The sequence below is a fragment of the Fringilla coelebs genome (genome assembly GCF_963513975.1).
Source record: "Fringilla coelebs genome assembly, chromosome: 16".
NCBI lineage: Eukaryota > Metazoa > Chordata > Aves > Passeriformes > Fringillidae > Fringilla > Fringilla coelebs.
Genome location: NC_140042.1, coordinates 7,372,778 through 7,387,763, shown reverse-complemented (window position 1 = coordinate 7,387,763; position 14,986 = coordinate 7,372,778). Strand labels below are relative to the sequence as shown.

At 38.8% G+C, this 14,986-nt stretch overlaps 1 protein-coding gene across 1 annotated transcript in view; it reads right to left on the bottom strand.

Annotated features, from left to right (window-relative positions):
- Window positions 1-14,986, bottom strand: part of DNAH3 (dynein axonemal heavy chain 3) — a gene marked incomplete at both ends in the record, with an annotated part of 49,558 nt that overhangs the window by 5,976 nt on the left and 28,596 nt on the right. Inside the window, 16 exons of the mRNA XM_084216588.1 lie at window positions 220-464; window positions 820-1,045; window positions 2,015-4,156; window positions 5,054-5,252; window positions 6,138-6,320; window positions 7,238-7,454; window positions 7,787-7,952; window positions 8,064-8,730; window positions 9,267-9,410; window positions 9,854-10,010; window positions 10,099-10,222; window positions 11,248-11,427; window positions 11,890-12,184; window positions 13,178-13,281; window positions 13,638-13,874; window positions 14,358-14,487. Of these exons, the coding sequence (XP_084072714.1) occupies window positions 220-464; window positions 820-1,045; window positions 2,015-4,156; window positions 5,054-5,252; window positions 6,138-6,320; window positions 7,238-7,454; window positions 7,787-7,952; window positions 8,064-8,730; window positions 9,267-9,410; window positions 9,854-10,010; window positions 10,099-10,222; window positions 11,248-11,427; window positions 11,890-12,184; window positions 13,178-13,281; window positions 13,638-13,874; window positions 14,358-14,487 (5,416 nt within the window). The remainder of the gene's footprint in view (window positions 1-219; window positions 465-819; window positions 1,046-2,014; window positions 4,157-5,053; window positions 5,253-6,137; window positions 6,321-7,237; window positions 7,455-7,786; window positions 7,953-8,063; window positions 8,731-9,266; window positions 9,411-9,853; window positions 10,011-10,098; window positions 10,223-11,247; window positions 11,428-11,889; window positions 12,185-13,177; window positions 13,282-13,637; window positions 13,875-14,357; window positions 14,488-14,986) is intronic.

The following is a 14,986-nucleotide window of genomic DNA, read 5'->3' as shown; positions in this document are numbered from 1 at the left end:
TTTTAATAGCTTCAAAAGTAGCTTTGGCTGAATAACAATCCCTGCAAATAACAGCTTTGAGACTTTATGATGTTCTGTGCAATGCAGATTGAACTCTGGTAATAGTGTTAACAATATCACAGTAAACAGTACTGCCTTTTTACAGACAGACTCCAGCAATGCATTTCAAAAGCACAAATCTTTTTTTTGAAATGAAGTGCAAAATAATCTAAAACTTACCCAGTGGGCCAAAGTTTCTCCTTTCCTGCACAACAGCATGAAAAAAGCAAAGACCAAAAAGCAGTTTCTGCCACATTTTTGGCTTTTGGCAGCTTTTAAAAAACACCGGGTCAGAGATGGGATCGTTCAGGTATGAGCGAAGGAGGTTCACCCTAACACCTTTGGGAGGCTCATTTGTCATTTTGATGCCATTCTGGAGGATACTAACAGGAAACTTTTCTGATGGATAGCTAGTTAACCACAACCTAAAAAGAAGTTTGACAAGCACATTATTAAAAAATCATATAATAGTAAGAGTAGTAGTAATAATACTAACTTCAAAATCAATAATATAATCCTGCATCTTGATCTTTAGAAGACTAAGTTTTACTACTTGCTTAACTATAAAGATAACATCCAAATTTGGTCTAAAATGCAGGCATAAAGTAGATTATATTGGACAGACAGAAAAGATGACCTCTTAATTTTTATCACTGCACATAAATTATATGAATGTGATACTCAGAAATTCTTACAGAAATATTTTAATTTCTTTTTAGCAGTGTCTTCAGCAAACAGGAAATGCTTACATTTAAAAGGGCAAAATATTAAAACTCCTACCTGAACTTGTCATTGGTATTCTCAGGCACTATAACTTCCTCACAGATTTTTTCCAAGGCAGGCATCCAGCTGGTTGCAAGATGGCAGTTTTGTAACACTACCCAGGTTCCATCAGTAATAGCCTGGTAAATCATTTTTTCTGCTATTGGGCCCTGGCCCTGGCCCAGTGAAACAGTTTGAACACTTGAGCTTCCCATGCTAACATCATCAGCAAATTTTAGCAAACCTGTGATGGCAAGTTTTATACATGCAAAAAAAAAAATACAAAGTTTATTAGAAAGTAGAATATGTTATATTCATCAATTTTATAATATAATTAAAGGGAGAAAAATCAACAAATATTTTACTCAATTAAAAAAAAAAAAAAAACCACAAAAACACCCCCACCTCAACAACCCAGAAGTAGTATCATATGCTGTATCAGTCACCACGTCTCTGAGGCATATGCTAAAATTTAGGGGTATAAGGTATTAATTGATAAAAAAAAACCCAACCCAAAAACTAGCCAGGTTAAATGGCTGATCTCTTCTTTGGCCCCAAGTGTTCAGTTCCAGGCTGCACAATAGCCCCCAACTCTCTCTGTTGGATGGGTACAATTGTTTATGGGAGTTGAGCTGCAAATTGGATCTTTATATCTGGCTAAAAATAGACCTCCAGCTTTGCTATCAAAATCAGTACTTTCTGGAAATACATCCTTATGGTATGGCTCTATATCACAATTCTTTTGGCAGAAAACCAGATTTAAAAATAATCTGGGTGGTTATACTTTAAAGGACATTCAACAAATGTGTTTTTAAGTGTGGCCTATACACCATTTAATTAGTAACTGAGAGGGAGGAAACTTACTGGAGGAGGGGTTGCAATAAAGACTGGGGCAAACCTCCAACACCCACTGAAAGAATTGTAATGCAGGTACAAATTATAAACTGGTCTGAATGCTTCAATCTGTTAGATCCCCAAATTGCTGCTCAGAGACCGAGACATTTCATCACCACTACTTTCACTCCACCCCCTAACAATTTTACTACTGTTGTTTATATATGGGCAGATGCCAGTGTTTGATATTCCATCGCTGTTGTATTGTACTTTAAAAACACTTTAAAGATCAAATGAGGGGGCCTACACTATTAACAGTTTAGTCAGACTCAGTGACATTTAACCAGACAAAAAAAGATTTTTTTAATACCAATCTCACCTGCCATAGGATCAGCACCAGGTGATAATATAAAAATCAAAGGGGCACAACAATTTGAGTCACTGTAACTTCTTCCAAGATCAAATGTAGGTGGTTCAATGAATGTTCTTCCCATGTTTTCCACGATGAAGATCTGCACTGCCGGGACAATTTTGTCAGGTCGCAAACACCTGAGAATAACCATGCGATCTAACCCCGTCAGTGAGTTCCAGTCATCTGGGAAGGCTTCCTCATGGGGCCTGACAGAGTCATAGATTGGCTTCCACTGGGAAGAATTGTCTCTGACGTGTTCCATTAGTCCCTGCAGGTTGGGAAGGCAAGATGCACGAACGAGCTCGGCCCACGATTTGTTAGACAGCCAGTCTGGAGCTGGATTGGGGTGAGGATTATCAAGGGCAACACCTCCTGTCAGGAGGAAACGCCAAACTGCATCATCTATCTGGCCTTTTCCCTTCATAATGCCTACTGTTAGAAGGAAGGAGAACAACAGCTTGTCCTTTTCAAACAGTGAACGACAGACATTATTGTAGATGCTCACTGTGAAATGTTCAGTTATATTTTTAATTCTCTCCTTTAGACGTCCACTCTTAACGCTTTTAGCAATAGATTGAACATACAAGTTAATGAACCAAATCAATGAATACTGGTACATAGGTTCAATGTTAGCCAGATCAGAGATGCAGAAGAAGACCACAGCTGAATGCACAGCAACTGGCTTATATCCCATTCGAGTAGAATCTATTTCCTTCTCAGTTACAGAGGCAATTTGTTGCTTTTCAGAGATTTCTGCAGATAACTCCTTGGATGAAGACAAAATATTAATTGCTGTTTCATCCTCTAAGATGTTTCCTTCTGAATGGGAAAGGACCTCCAGGATTTTATCTTCTAATTCCTTTAGTTGTTTCTTATTGGCTGCACTTTCTAGAATTAGTTTATTTTTCTTTTCTTCTAGCTCAGGCTTTTCCTTTGCAGCTACAATTCCAAGAAGCTGGTCCTGAAGACCCAAAGGTGTAATCATGAAATTGAGTAGACAAACTTTTACAGCAACTTCAGGATAATAATGAGGATTTCTTAAGTGGGTTGTCATGTAAAACCTGAAGTCTCTTGAATATTCAATTATATTTTCCCCTAATTTCATGTATTCTACTCCATGTTGTTTGAATGTTTGCTTTAATAAAATAGGTTCTAAGAAAGCATCTAATTCTTCACCAATATTTTCTAGCAAGACTGGTGTTCCAAGCTGAAGAGCAGTTTCTAACGTCCTCACATAATGTGTGTCAGATAATTTGATAACTGACAGCTTGTTACTTTTCTCCATATTTTTTATCCACTTATTAGCTTGCCTTTGAGGATCTATCATTAAAGACCACCTTCTTGAGTTAGAAACAATGACACCATTGTCAATGGAAAAAGAATCAACTGGCAATCCAGCAATCTGCCATGCACGGATTTTGACTGGATCCCCTAATGTATTACTTAAGCTAAAATCACTGGAGCAGGGAATGTTCTTTTCAATGCACAGATCCTGCCACTGCTTTTGACATTTTATGCGATAATCGACAGTAAAGGCTCCCAAATAAGCCACAGTTCCTGATGACAACAGCACATCCCCTACTAGGTCTATGTACTGAATTCCTAACAACCGTGCAGCTTCTGTCCACCTGTCCTTCTCTCCCCCCAGACCACTGATCAGCTGCTCAGCTCTCACCAGCTTTAGCGAACAACGCTCAATATTATTCTCTAACTCTATCTTTTTGTTATTCATTGCATCAAACTCATCTTGCAAAGCTTGGAGGCGATCTACAACCTCCTTAAGTTCTGCTTGTTTCACTTGCAGCTTCTGCATTTGAACGTCCAGGATGGCTTCAGCCTCCTGCAAGCGCTCGCGCTTTGGGGCCACCACTTTCTGGACACGGTCATAGACCTCCATGGCTCGCACCCACTTGCAAAGGCCTTCACAGGCAGATGAGACGTTTTTTACCACCTCTGGCTGAAAATCTGGATGATTCATAAACTTATCTCGAATTTTCTTCATTATAGGAGGAGGAATTTTATCCTTGTCATATGTCTTTAATCTGTCAAGGAACTTAATATCTGAAAGAAGTTTCTTGGCTGGCCCCCAGAAGTCTTCAATCATTTTACCTATATGGCAAATAAGACTAAAATCAGGCTCAATACAGGCATGTTGAAACTGAAAAAAATACTTTGAAACATAGTAGGAACAATTTACATCAATGATACGGCAATGGAATTTTACCATGCAAATACTATTAAATAGTTTGGGAAAATCATTACCTAAAGGAATTAATACAGGACCCTCAGCACCATCAACCAATGTCATATTCATTAACTGCACATTAATTCTAAATCAACAAAGCACATTGAGGGTAACAAGTTACTATCCAGTCTTTCTAGCATCATCTATTAGATAAATCAGTAACTGTAGAACTATTCCTTCTTAATCTAGATAAGATAATTTTGGATGAAAGGCATTTATATAATTCTTATTTTTAATTAGGAAGGGTTGAATGTAAAGGTATGAGGTAGGAGAAGGAAAAGGGTCTCTTTTCTACCTTGCAAATCCTGTGCAATCCCACAATAGCAACATTAAACCACACAGGAAGATCTCATTAGAATAACGTATGGTAGAGGTACAACTGGAAATCCCTCCCCCAGCATAACTCATAGTTTGGAAGCAGGCATTACAAGGGGAAACACAGGCAGATGGTGCACAGCACACCTCCAGCACCTAGAGTTCCTAAAGGCAATGCAAATCTCAAGGTCAGGTCAAAGCAAATAGAAGAGATGACTTTGTGCTGGTGACTGGGATCACGTTTACAAAGCTTGTACAACAGTGTCAGGCAAGGGCAGTATGCTAGCATGGCAAAATCAGCTCTTCACTACTCAGTGTACTTGTAACTGCCAGCAAAATGCACCTCCAGTGCACACAGCTGCATTCATGCCAGAAGCGCCTCACCAGCCCACCTCAGCAGCACCCACACATTCCTGGGGCAGCAATAACAAAAGCTGTGCCATTACCGCTGCCACTGGGGTCAGGCTTCCTCTCTGCTTTAACTCCCCTCATGACACAGATACTCTCCATGACGAGCTTGACAGGACCAGGTGGATTCTGCATGGATTTCACAAGAGTGATGTCAGAAGGATTCAGGGTGTTTAGAGCTGCCTCTGCTGCCTCCAGAGCTGGCATAGCCTCTGCAAGGTCTGCTTCGCATTCGTCCTGTGAAGACATTGGGCAGAAAGCTGTAAAACTTCACACGGTACCAGACCTGCAGCCTGAGCATCCCACTACAGCACAGCCTCAGAGAACCTTCTCTCTTCTTCAATACCCATTAACCAGATTCTGCACAGCATTGTGTTTTTAGGAGAGAAAAGTACATGCACAATTTCACTGCACAGTTTAAAGAGGGAAGGTTTGTAGATAAATTAATAACTTCCATAAACTGAACTGATAGTTGAAAAAGACAAGCTTTCAAGATCAAAGTCTCTCTGGTTTAGCAATGAGAATTAAAATAAATATTAGATACAGTTGTTCTGTATCTAATATTTATTTTAATAAATATTAGATCAGGTAAAAAATGGATACTGTGTAGCTTAAATTCTTTATCATATACTCTGATCTTAGCAATTATCCATATTAAATATCACTGACATTTCCAACTAGTTACAGAAAAAATATTGAGGAATCTTGAGGCTTCCCACAGGAAATTCTGTGTTACAGATGTCTGGCTGTGGCATTACCTCTAAAGTTATGCCTAATAGGACTACATGCAGCATATGCCAAATTACCTCAACTAACTCTAAATTAACTGTCTTTGGGCCTGGAAACAGTTAGACTCATTATTCAATCTGTTGAAAATGAGAATATATTAGTAGAGAAATAAGAGCTATACAGCTTTTGGAAGGTGAACTAGAAAGGGAAGTTATGCAGGACTCTGAGATGCAGACTCCAGACAGCCTGAATTTACTGTGTTTCTATTAGCAGTGTCATTCATCATCTGCAATTTTGTTGCTTTAAGAGCTTGGCTCACGCCATTAGCACATCATCACAGCTCCCATTTACTTGGAACCCATCCTGCTCCAGGCTCAAGCCCTTGTGCTCTACCTTAATACCCTGGGCAACTGCAGCTGCATCATTGGCCTCTTTTTCATCTGCTGACACTATTGCCTTTTTTGCATCTACTTCAACGGTTTCCTTTTCAATCTTGATCATCATTTTATCCGTTTCTGCAGATGTTTTAATCAGTTCAGGCTGAAGGTCAGTCAGTTCTTTCTGCATGTCTGCAACCTGATGAATACAACAGGAAATCAAGAAGAAATCTGTGCAAAAATTGCATGCATTTCATATCTTGATGTCTTAGGAAGAAAGATTGGAAACCCCTATAGTAATACAATCTAAAAAAGGACATTTGATCTAAAGAATTAGTTCTCTAGTTTATCTTTGTTATGAGCTGTTTCATTTAACAGATTAGATTTTAAAAGGCATATTTATCCTCATCTATGCAATACACTTGCTTTTTTAAGATTCATTCATGTCAATAATGAGAAATATATTGATTAATTCTATTTTTCCCTCACAGATAATGAAAGTCAAAATAATGCCTTAGTGCACAGGTGGAAAACAAAATCCAAAAGAAACCCAGAATGGAACACAGAATTTGTGACAGCAACAGCTGCAAACTGGATCTTCTTCTTCATCTAGAAGCCCCTTTAGTTTGTATCTTGGAAAGATCAATCCCTGGATCACATGGGTTGAAAAAGGAATTCTTTATCTGGAACCTGATCAATTTCCTACTTAGAATCTACTCAGGAATTAATGCTTAATATTGTCTTCGAATGTTTTGCAATTTCTCCCCTATTTTGGAAAGGATAATAGGTACCAGAATGCTGAGATGGATTCTCCATATAAAGTTTTCAGAAAATAATGAAATTTATAATATTTATTCCTTCAACATTTAAGGAGTACCTTCATTCTAATTTTGTTTTTTATTAAGAGCTATAATAGAAATGTAGAGATCACAGTTCTTCAACTTATTAAGCAGAAATCTAACTTTTCCTGCTGGCTTTCTACAGAAAGCTATCAATAGCATCATGAATACAGTGAAGAACAAATTAAGAAGTTTTATTTTTATAAGTTTCAACCATACAGACTCCACACTGAAGTATGCCTATGACACATATTCAGCATTTACATCTGAAACTTACTTGTGAAGCTGCAAAATCAAGCTTTTCAAGTCCCACAAGATAACGAGTCCTCATTGTGTCAACTTCTTCCCTTTTCCTGTTCAGCAGGGCCTTGAAGGTGAGAATCAGCTCCACGTAGGAAGTTGGTGTCACATAGTTGTGTCTGCGCAGCGTAGCGTAGTAGCCAACAGAGAGTTCTCTCACACTTTCTTGGAAATATTTGCACAGTGACACAACCCTAGGGAAAAATTTTCCACATTACTTTGAAAATACAGTCTGTCCTTATGTCAACTCTCAAAAAATTACTCTAAGCTTATGAAGTCATATTAATGTTAGGGAAGGCACGAATGTATTTTCCCCATTATTAGAAATATTATGGACTCTTCTGGAAGAGTGGTGTAGTTTTGAGAAGCCTCAGATACATATGCCTCAGTGTCTTTGACTTGTACTGAAATCCCAGAGTTGGCTTAGCTTTGTCCATTTATAAGGACAGATCAAATACATTGGGGACACAAGGGGCAAGGGAACAAACTTTTGCTTCACACATTTCTTGAGAAAAAAAACTCATACTCTTTTCTAATGTCATCTTTGAGCTCAATATCCTCTAAAAACTTGTTAGCAACCATTTCCAAAGCATCTGTAGGCCAGGTTTGGAACCAATCAATGGTGCAGCAGTTTATCAGTGAAGGGAACATCCGTAATCGATTCCGAAATGCATCTCCAATAGGACTCATGGCTGCCGAAATAAAAACACGATTGTCACCTAACTTTCTTTGCGGTTAGGAAGCAGAAAAACAAATAAACCTAAAAAAAAAACATTCTAAGAAACAATGCATTGTATACAGACCTAAGACAATATGCAAATTTTTCTTCACCCTTTCAATAAAGTAATTATACATAGCAAGGGGTGTGGCTTCAATTCTCCTGTTCTCCATCCTTGCTGCACCTTGCATTTTCTCAACAATTTCAGCTTTCTCATCCGCTTGAAAGATATTAGGCACATCCCCAGTATTTAAAAGCATGTTGATATCTTCTACGAACGATTCATCCTTTATTTGATTATCGCAGAACAAAAAGGACAAATTGTTGTTACTAACACCTGCTTTCAGCATCACTTGTTTGATATCATCTTTCCATTCATTGATGCCATAGGACTTGGTGATTTCTATCTGGAAGAGCTCAAAGGAATTCATGAAGGTGGCGAGCTTGGTCGCGCTTTGCCGGCCGCTGCCGCCAACGCCCACCAACAGCAGGTGTCCATTATCCTGTTTCAGTACCCTGCATATCCTGGAGATGTGCTCAATAGCAAACTGGAACATGACCAGGGACATGGGGGCCTTGCTGATATTGTTGTATTCCTCAAGGTAGTATTCCATCACGCTTGTCAGCTGCTTTAGGTCTGTGATTTCATCATAAATTCTGACAGAACTGCCCGGCTTTAAATAGTCCCCAAAGAACAGGGCACGAATATTATCATCAGTGACTTTTCCAGTAGGTGAGAGATGACTCAGTACCTAGCAAAAAGACAAGAATCAACAGATAATTCTAGCTATTAGAAAATTATTTTCCTTAAAGTCGTAATAATCCTTATCTACATAGCATTAATATTGCAGAAAGCACTGCTTTTCATGTTCTAGTTATAGCCTTGGTCTGGAAAATAATACTGTAGGTTGACAGGCAGGTTTCCATATATGCATACTCACAGAGAGATACTGCTGTCAAAGATAGGATAGTTCTAAAAAGGCTTCTCAGAAAGGTACCCACTACACCCATATGAGCATCCAAATAATTATCTTGGGTAAAAGCACAGAAAAATGCTGTGCAAGACATTTATTCAATTCCAGTTCATCCTCTGTACCAACACAGAATCCCTCAGAAGTTATGAATCATTCTCATATGAATACTTGATACTGTACAGAAGATTGTCCATTTTAAAATTCACTGATCAAAATACTGCAAAAAGCCTCCAATACTGATTTAATCTCAGTGTTTAAGTACTTCTGAAAATGCATCAGTATCATCTTGGTCCCAGCACATTACCCAAAAATACCTTATGAAAATTCTGCTTGAAGCTATTTAATGTTGTCTCTTGTACCATCTGAAAGAAAACATTCTTGTCATCGTCATCAACCAAGCGATCATAGAAAACTCTGTAAACCTCATGAACCCAAAGTCTGATCAGTTTATCTCCATCCTGAAAATGAAAATACAAAAGAATGCGTAAATATAGCTCAGGCAGGATTTGTTCAAAGAGAAAAGGTTAGAAATGTCCATCTGGACCTTGCTATACCTTGTACTAAACTCAGTGGGAATCTTTCAATCCCAAGCTATTCAGCACATGGCCCAGCATCTGCTAACTTAACTGGATTCCTCACCTACTTACCATCTTGTCCTTCCTGCCAACACAAACTGGGACTCTCATGTCAAAACACTTTTTCTCTACTATATCAAATCAAATTGTATTAACAAAATGGCAGCTCTCTCCCTCAGAGACAGACAGAAAATACATAACAAGGAATTCAGGGTCTATTCTGATCTTAAACTCTGTAAATCAATTGAAATCATTGTTCACGTAATATAAAAATAAACTTTTTTTACTGGTCTCTCCGACATCAACATAATGAAACTACAACTTACTTGCAAATGAGTGTGTGGACAGAGCAGAACTCCTTTAATAACCCTGGAAAAATCCCGTAGATTAAAGACATAGTGGGATTTTGAAGGAGTTGGGAGAAAATTATCAACTGCCAATTTATACAGCACGGAAGTCGCTTGGACCATCATCTTACCCAACCTTAGGAAAGAAAAGAAATACAAGTTTAACTTCTGCAGATAAATCACAGGGAAAAGACAAAGGTGCTACAGTAAATAGATCCCATTACCTTAGAAATGAAGCATCAAAGCCATTGCTGAAGTGCCAGTCAGTAACTGCAGTAAAAATCTTGCTTAAAATGTCATCATTGAAAGCACAGATAGAGACAATATTCAAGTGCCGTGTGAAGCGTCCTGGAACACACACAGAAGAATGCAAAGAGATTTAAATGGTCAAATATTTTTCCATTTTTCAGCTTTCTTCTTCTAGGTTTGCCTGTCATTGAAAAACGTTTCAATCTGGCACTAGCTTCATGATTTTGTTTCTGGCAAATTTTTGCCCTAGCAGTGAAGCAAAAGAAATATAAACTGGTCAACATTTTCTATAAGTATTTAACTTAAAACTACTGTTTTGAATATGTAAAACATGAATCATCATTACAAGGCTATTACCCAATTTAAAATTTCAGCTCACATCAGCCTTTTGATTATGATATGACACAGTAAAACCTTTACAAAGTCAAGCATCTTGTTATTGCCTTTCACCTAAAAAGAATCAGTTTACACACGAGTAAATTTTAGAAATTTAGCTGTATCAGAAGGCTTTATTTTCATAAAGCCTCCTTGGAACACACACAGTTATATCTGTATAATGGTTTTTATAAGAAGCAAAGCAGCATGAAGTGCCCTATAACAATGCAGCTGTATATAGCAAATAATAATGTAGCTGCAGCTACACTAGTGCCTTTATTTACATAATTTTTTCATTAGAAATATAACCCCCCCTTATGGTGCTGTGACGGAATCATGGACTTGCAGGTAACATTCCTGTAAATAAATGCAGGCAGCCTACCTTAGCAGCAGGAGATACAACTTCAGAAGAGACTTGCCAGAGACATGGCAAGTCACAGATGTATTCCCTCCCTTTCCAAATAACAGAAACCAGGAACAATCTCCATCGTTAATTTTAGAATAACTTCTGTCATTCACAGTTTAATCAAATCTAAAAATTGTTTCTAATGGTGATTAATCCCCCTCTGGTAGAGGTGCAGATTTGAACTTGAACATAACAGACCTGTACTTGGAATGACCCACTCAGTGAATGCACCTGTAGATCCATCAGTCAGAGATAAATGTCAAATTTGCCATCAGCAAACCTGAACCCACCCCTTAATTTCAGTCAGCTAGATAACCACCTGCCATAGTAATGTATTTCCTACCTGTAATGTCATTCCTGCCTCCCCCAGGGGGACCCATAGCTGTGACAAGCAGGACATCTATGATACTGAGGTGGGATGAATCCTTCCTGTCATACCAGTGCCCATGATCAATCCATTGCCTGAGAAGCTCAATAGCTGGCTGGGCTCCATACACTTCCTTTTCAGGCATGTTTAGGTCATCTATGGAGAAAACAGACATTGAACAAAAAAACCTCAGTGTCTGGGAATTCAGTTTTCTTCTAAGAAGGAAAAATAACTGAAATAGAGGTAGAAAAAGGCTGTGTGTTGTTATTCCTGCTGCCCATTGAACTAACCAAAATCAAATACCATTATACCTCACAGGCATAATTAGGGTGATGGCTTAACTTAGTGTGGCTGGTAATTTTGTTTTATTTCATGTCATGTCCCACTGCAACTCTAAGAACTATTCTGAAGACAACCACCACTTAAACCTCGCAGCAAGGGCAGTGCTAATCCTTTGGTGATTCCTCTGGGTCCCTTCCAGCTCAGGAGATTCTAGGATTCTCTGGATGCCTGAAAAAAGCACTGAGGCAATACAAATTTACTAGTCTTGGTGAACCACTTCCTTTGCCTAAAGCTAGAACAAAAATTATTTTTAAAAAATGAAGAACTATGTCTTACCCACAAAAATTATAGCTTCTTTCCCTGTTGGAGGTCCAAATAATCCTTTTCTTCTTCTGTCCAGCTTGGACATAATAATATCCTGGGTCTGGTTAGCAGATGTTCTTGCAGAGAAGTTGATGAAACTCGGGATGTATTTTTCCTTTGGTAGTTTCAGTAGAAAGTTGTTTGTTATAGCTGTTTTTCCAGTGCCAGTGGGACCCACAAAAAGCAAAGGGACACCATGCTCCACATATGTTTGAAGAAAAAACATTTGTCTGGCAGTTTCCATTGTTGGAATGATCAGCTCAGATACCTGTTACGCAGGAAAGTAAAACAAAAATGAAAATCAAACCTCTAATACCTTAATCAACATTACTATTTGCTAGCAACTACAGGAACCCTGTAGAACATATGCATTTAAAAAAGTTCTATTGTTCTGAAAACCTAAACTATAACAAGGTTCTAGTAAGTACTATGGCCCCACCTCTTGTTCAGGGCTTACACAGTCAATAGCACAACCAGTATTACCTACATTATGGTTCACAGATGTTATATAAAGCCTGGAGAACTACTGAGTTAAGTATGGCTTAGTTCTGCTCCCCTACTGTGCAAAGGGAAAGCAACACTGGTATGGAATATTTTTCTCTTCCTCATTTTTTACTTATAATTAGCAGCTGTGGATTTGATATCGAGAAAATATTTTCAGCAGCAGAATGAAATGCCATCTTACATCTCTCATGTACTTAATAGACAAGACAATGGCAACTACAGTGGAATGAAAAGTTGAACAAGCTTAAGTTATCTTGAAATTTGATCTGCAGATCTCTGCTGTGCTTCCTTTCCATTCAGTTCACAGCTGCCATCAAAATCTGAGTGCCCTTATTTGGAAATGGAGGGGATCCAGGATTCTCAGTACTGTTCCCCACATCCTAAAGTCTCTTTGCTTGCTTTCTCTGAATAATTCATAGTACAATATCATGAGATCAACCACTGAAAACAGAAATGAAGGAATGGAAATTCAGGCTTTGGCTTTTTCCCACCATGGTTTCCCCAATATCAAATGCTGTCAGAGAACAAAGCAGAACCCAAATTTTAACCACCAGGCAACCTCAGGGCTCCATGTACACCTGCAGCGCTCAACTACCAGTCTTAGCGGTACCAGAAATGAGACAAAAGCATGAAAGGGAGCTCACAGAGACTAATGAAATGCTGCAAAGCAATCATCAAACAGCCTCATATAATTATTTATACCTCTAAATTATTTAGTCAAATAATTATTTTGCATAATAAAGATACCAATGTGCACCTTAGCCCCCTGGGCGATAACTTGCTCTTCCTTTGTGATGTAGTCTGTCCACATGGACCACTGCCCATGGCCACGCTTGTTAAAAAAGAAGTCATAAACACTCCCTGTTAATTGAAAAACACAACATAAGAAAACCCCCCTGATTAAATTATAAAAATAAACTTCATTAATTTTAGTCTGAGATTTCCAAAACTGTGAGGTAATGGAAGCTTTCTAGTACACAAGATACATCCCCACCCCCCCAGTGCCATTATTATCACCAAGTGATTTTAGGTCAGATTCAGCCACAGTGTTTGAATGTAACTGGAGGCATATGCTACTCCAGGGGCACCCAACAGTGCAGCCCAAGGCCTGGCAGATGGTAACTCTGCTGCAGACTTAACATCTGCCAGGCACACCAAGTGCCAAGCTTTCTTACTGCTTTATAAAAGGCCAGGCAAGCACAGTTATGAAGAAGCACCTTTTTCTGGGAAGATATTGCTTTTGTTAATCTTCACATTTTTAGGGCGTGGGTTTTGCTCATTCATTCCATTGAGCAAGTTGCGGTAAAACGTATCAAATTTTCTTCTGCTGTCTCCGTCGATGATCCCTCCAATTGTCCACACCAAAGCAAAAAGGAAAAGGGCCTGCAGCCATGAGGTGACCTGCTGAGCAGACATGGTTTCACTGTCCTCTTCATCACATTCCTTAATTTCATCTAAAACACATATTTTGAATTTAAGTTAAAAGCCAGTAATAACCAGAAATCCCAATTCAAAATACATTTTTGTAAAAGCATTCTGAGACAAAAGTAGAGCACTGTCTGCAGTGGAATGAAGCCAATCTACAAATGGAGGATCTTATTTGTGTAAGATACTGTTTACAAATAAAAATGAAATTAGAGGAAAAACAGTCCTAACTCTTTTCTTCAGATGGCAGCAAACAGCAAGCAAACCATAGAACATACTTGCAGGGTCATGTTTAGTTTTGTAATGACACCAGTTTCCAAATGTGAAAGCTCTGTGTGCAAAGAACTATTGATAATACTGATCAGTGAGATCACTGACTGTCTTATACGAGCTCAACAGTAAAGAATTCCTTTGGTGTTTCTTTGCACCTTATAAGCTGCATTTTGTCCTGGGACATGGCAGGTAAAAAAAAGAAAAATTGAAATAAAAACCAGGCAGCTTAGGGTACTTACCAAGGAGAGAAGAATAGAGTTTCATCAAGCTGTTACTCAGGTGAAGAGCGGATGTTTTTACTATGAATTTGCAATTATGGTCAATAAAATCTAAACAAGGCTCAACTAGCCACAAAAACAAGTCATCGACCTACAGGAAGAAAAGGAAACAGCTGTGTGACAATGCAGGACTTGCCACATTCCCCACTGTCCCTCAATTCACCCTCACTCAAACATAAGGCATCAGAAATTGTCCAGGTTGGCAGGGAGATCAGGAAAGGGCTCTTGTGAGGCAGTACTGAAATGTTCACAACATCACACCACCACTGAATGATGGTGAAAACAAGATGCTTGTAACAAAGGGAAGTTTTCAGCAGGAATTCTGTTAGCCAGTTACTAATCCAGACAGCAGAGCAAAGCTCAGCCTAGAGAGACTCCTGTTTTGTTTGGGTAACAATAAAATTATTCCAACAGAAACAAAGGCAAGGGTTTCATCCTCCCTTACAGAGAGGCTCCCTTCAGAGGACCCAGCACAGATACTGTGCCACAGCAGAAATTTCAGCATGCTGGGGCTGACTGGGGCCTGCAGGAGTGCCAGAGCATGTGGGCAAATACTGACCTGGCTGGTGGTATCTGCTCTGTGAACTCCA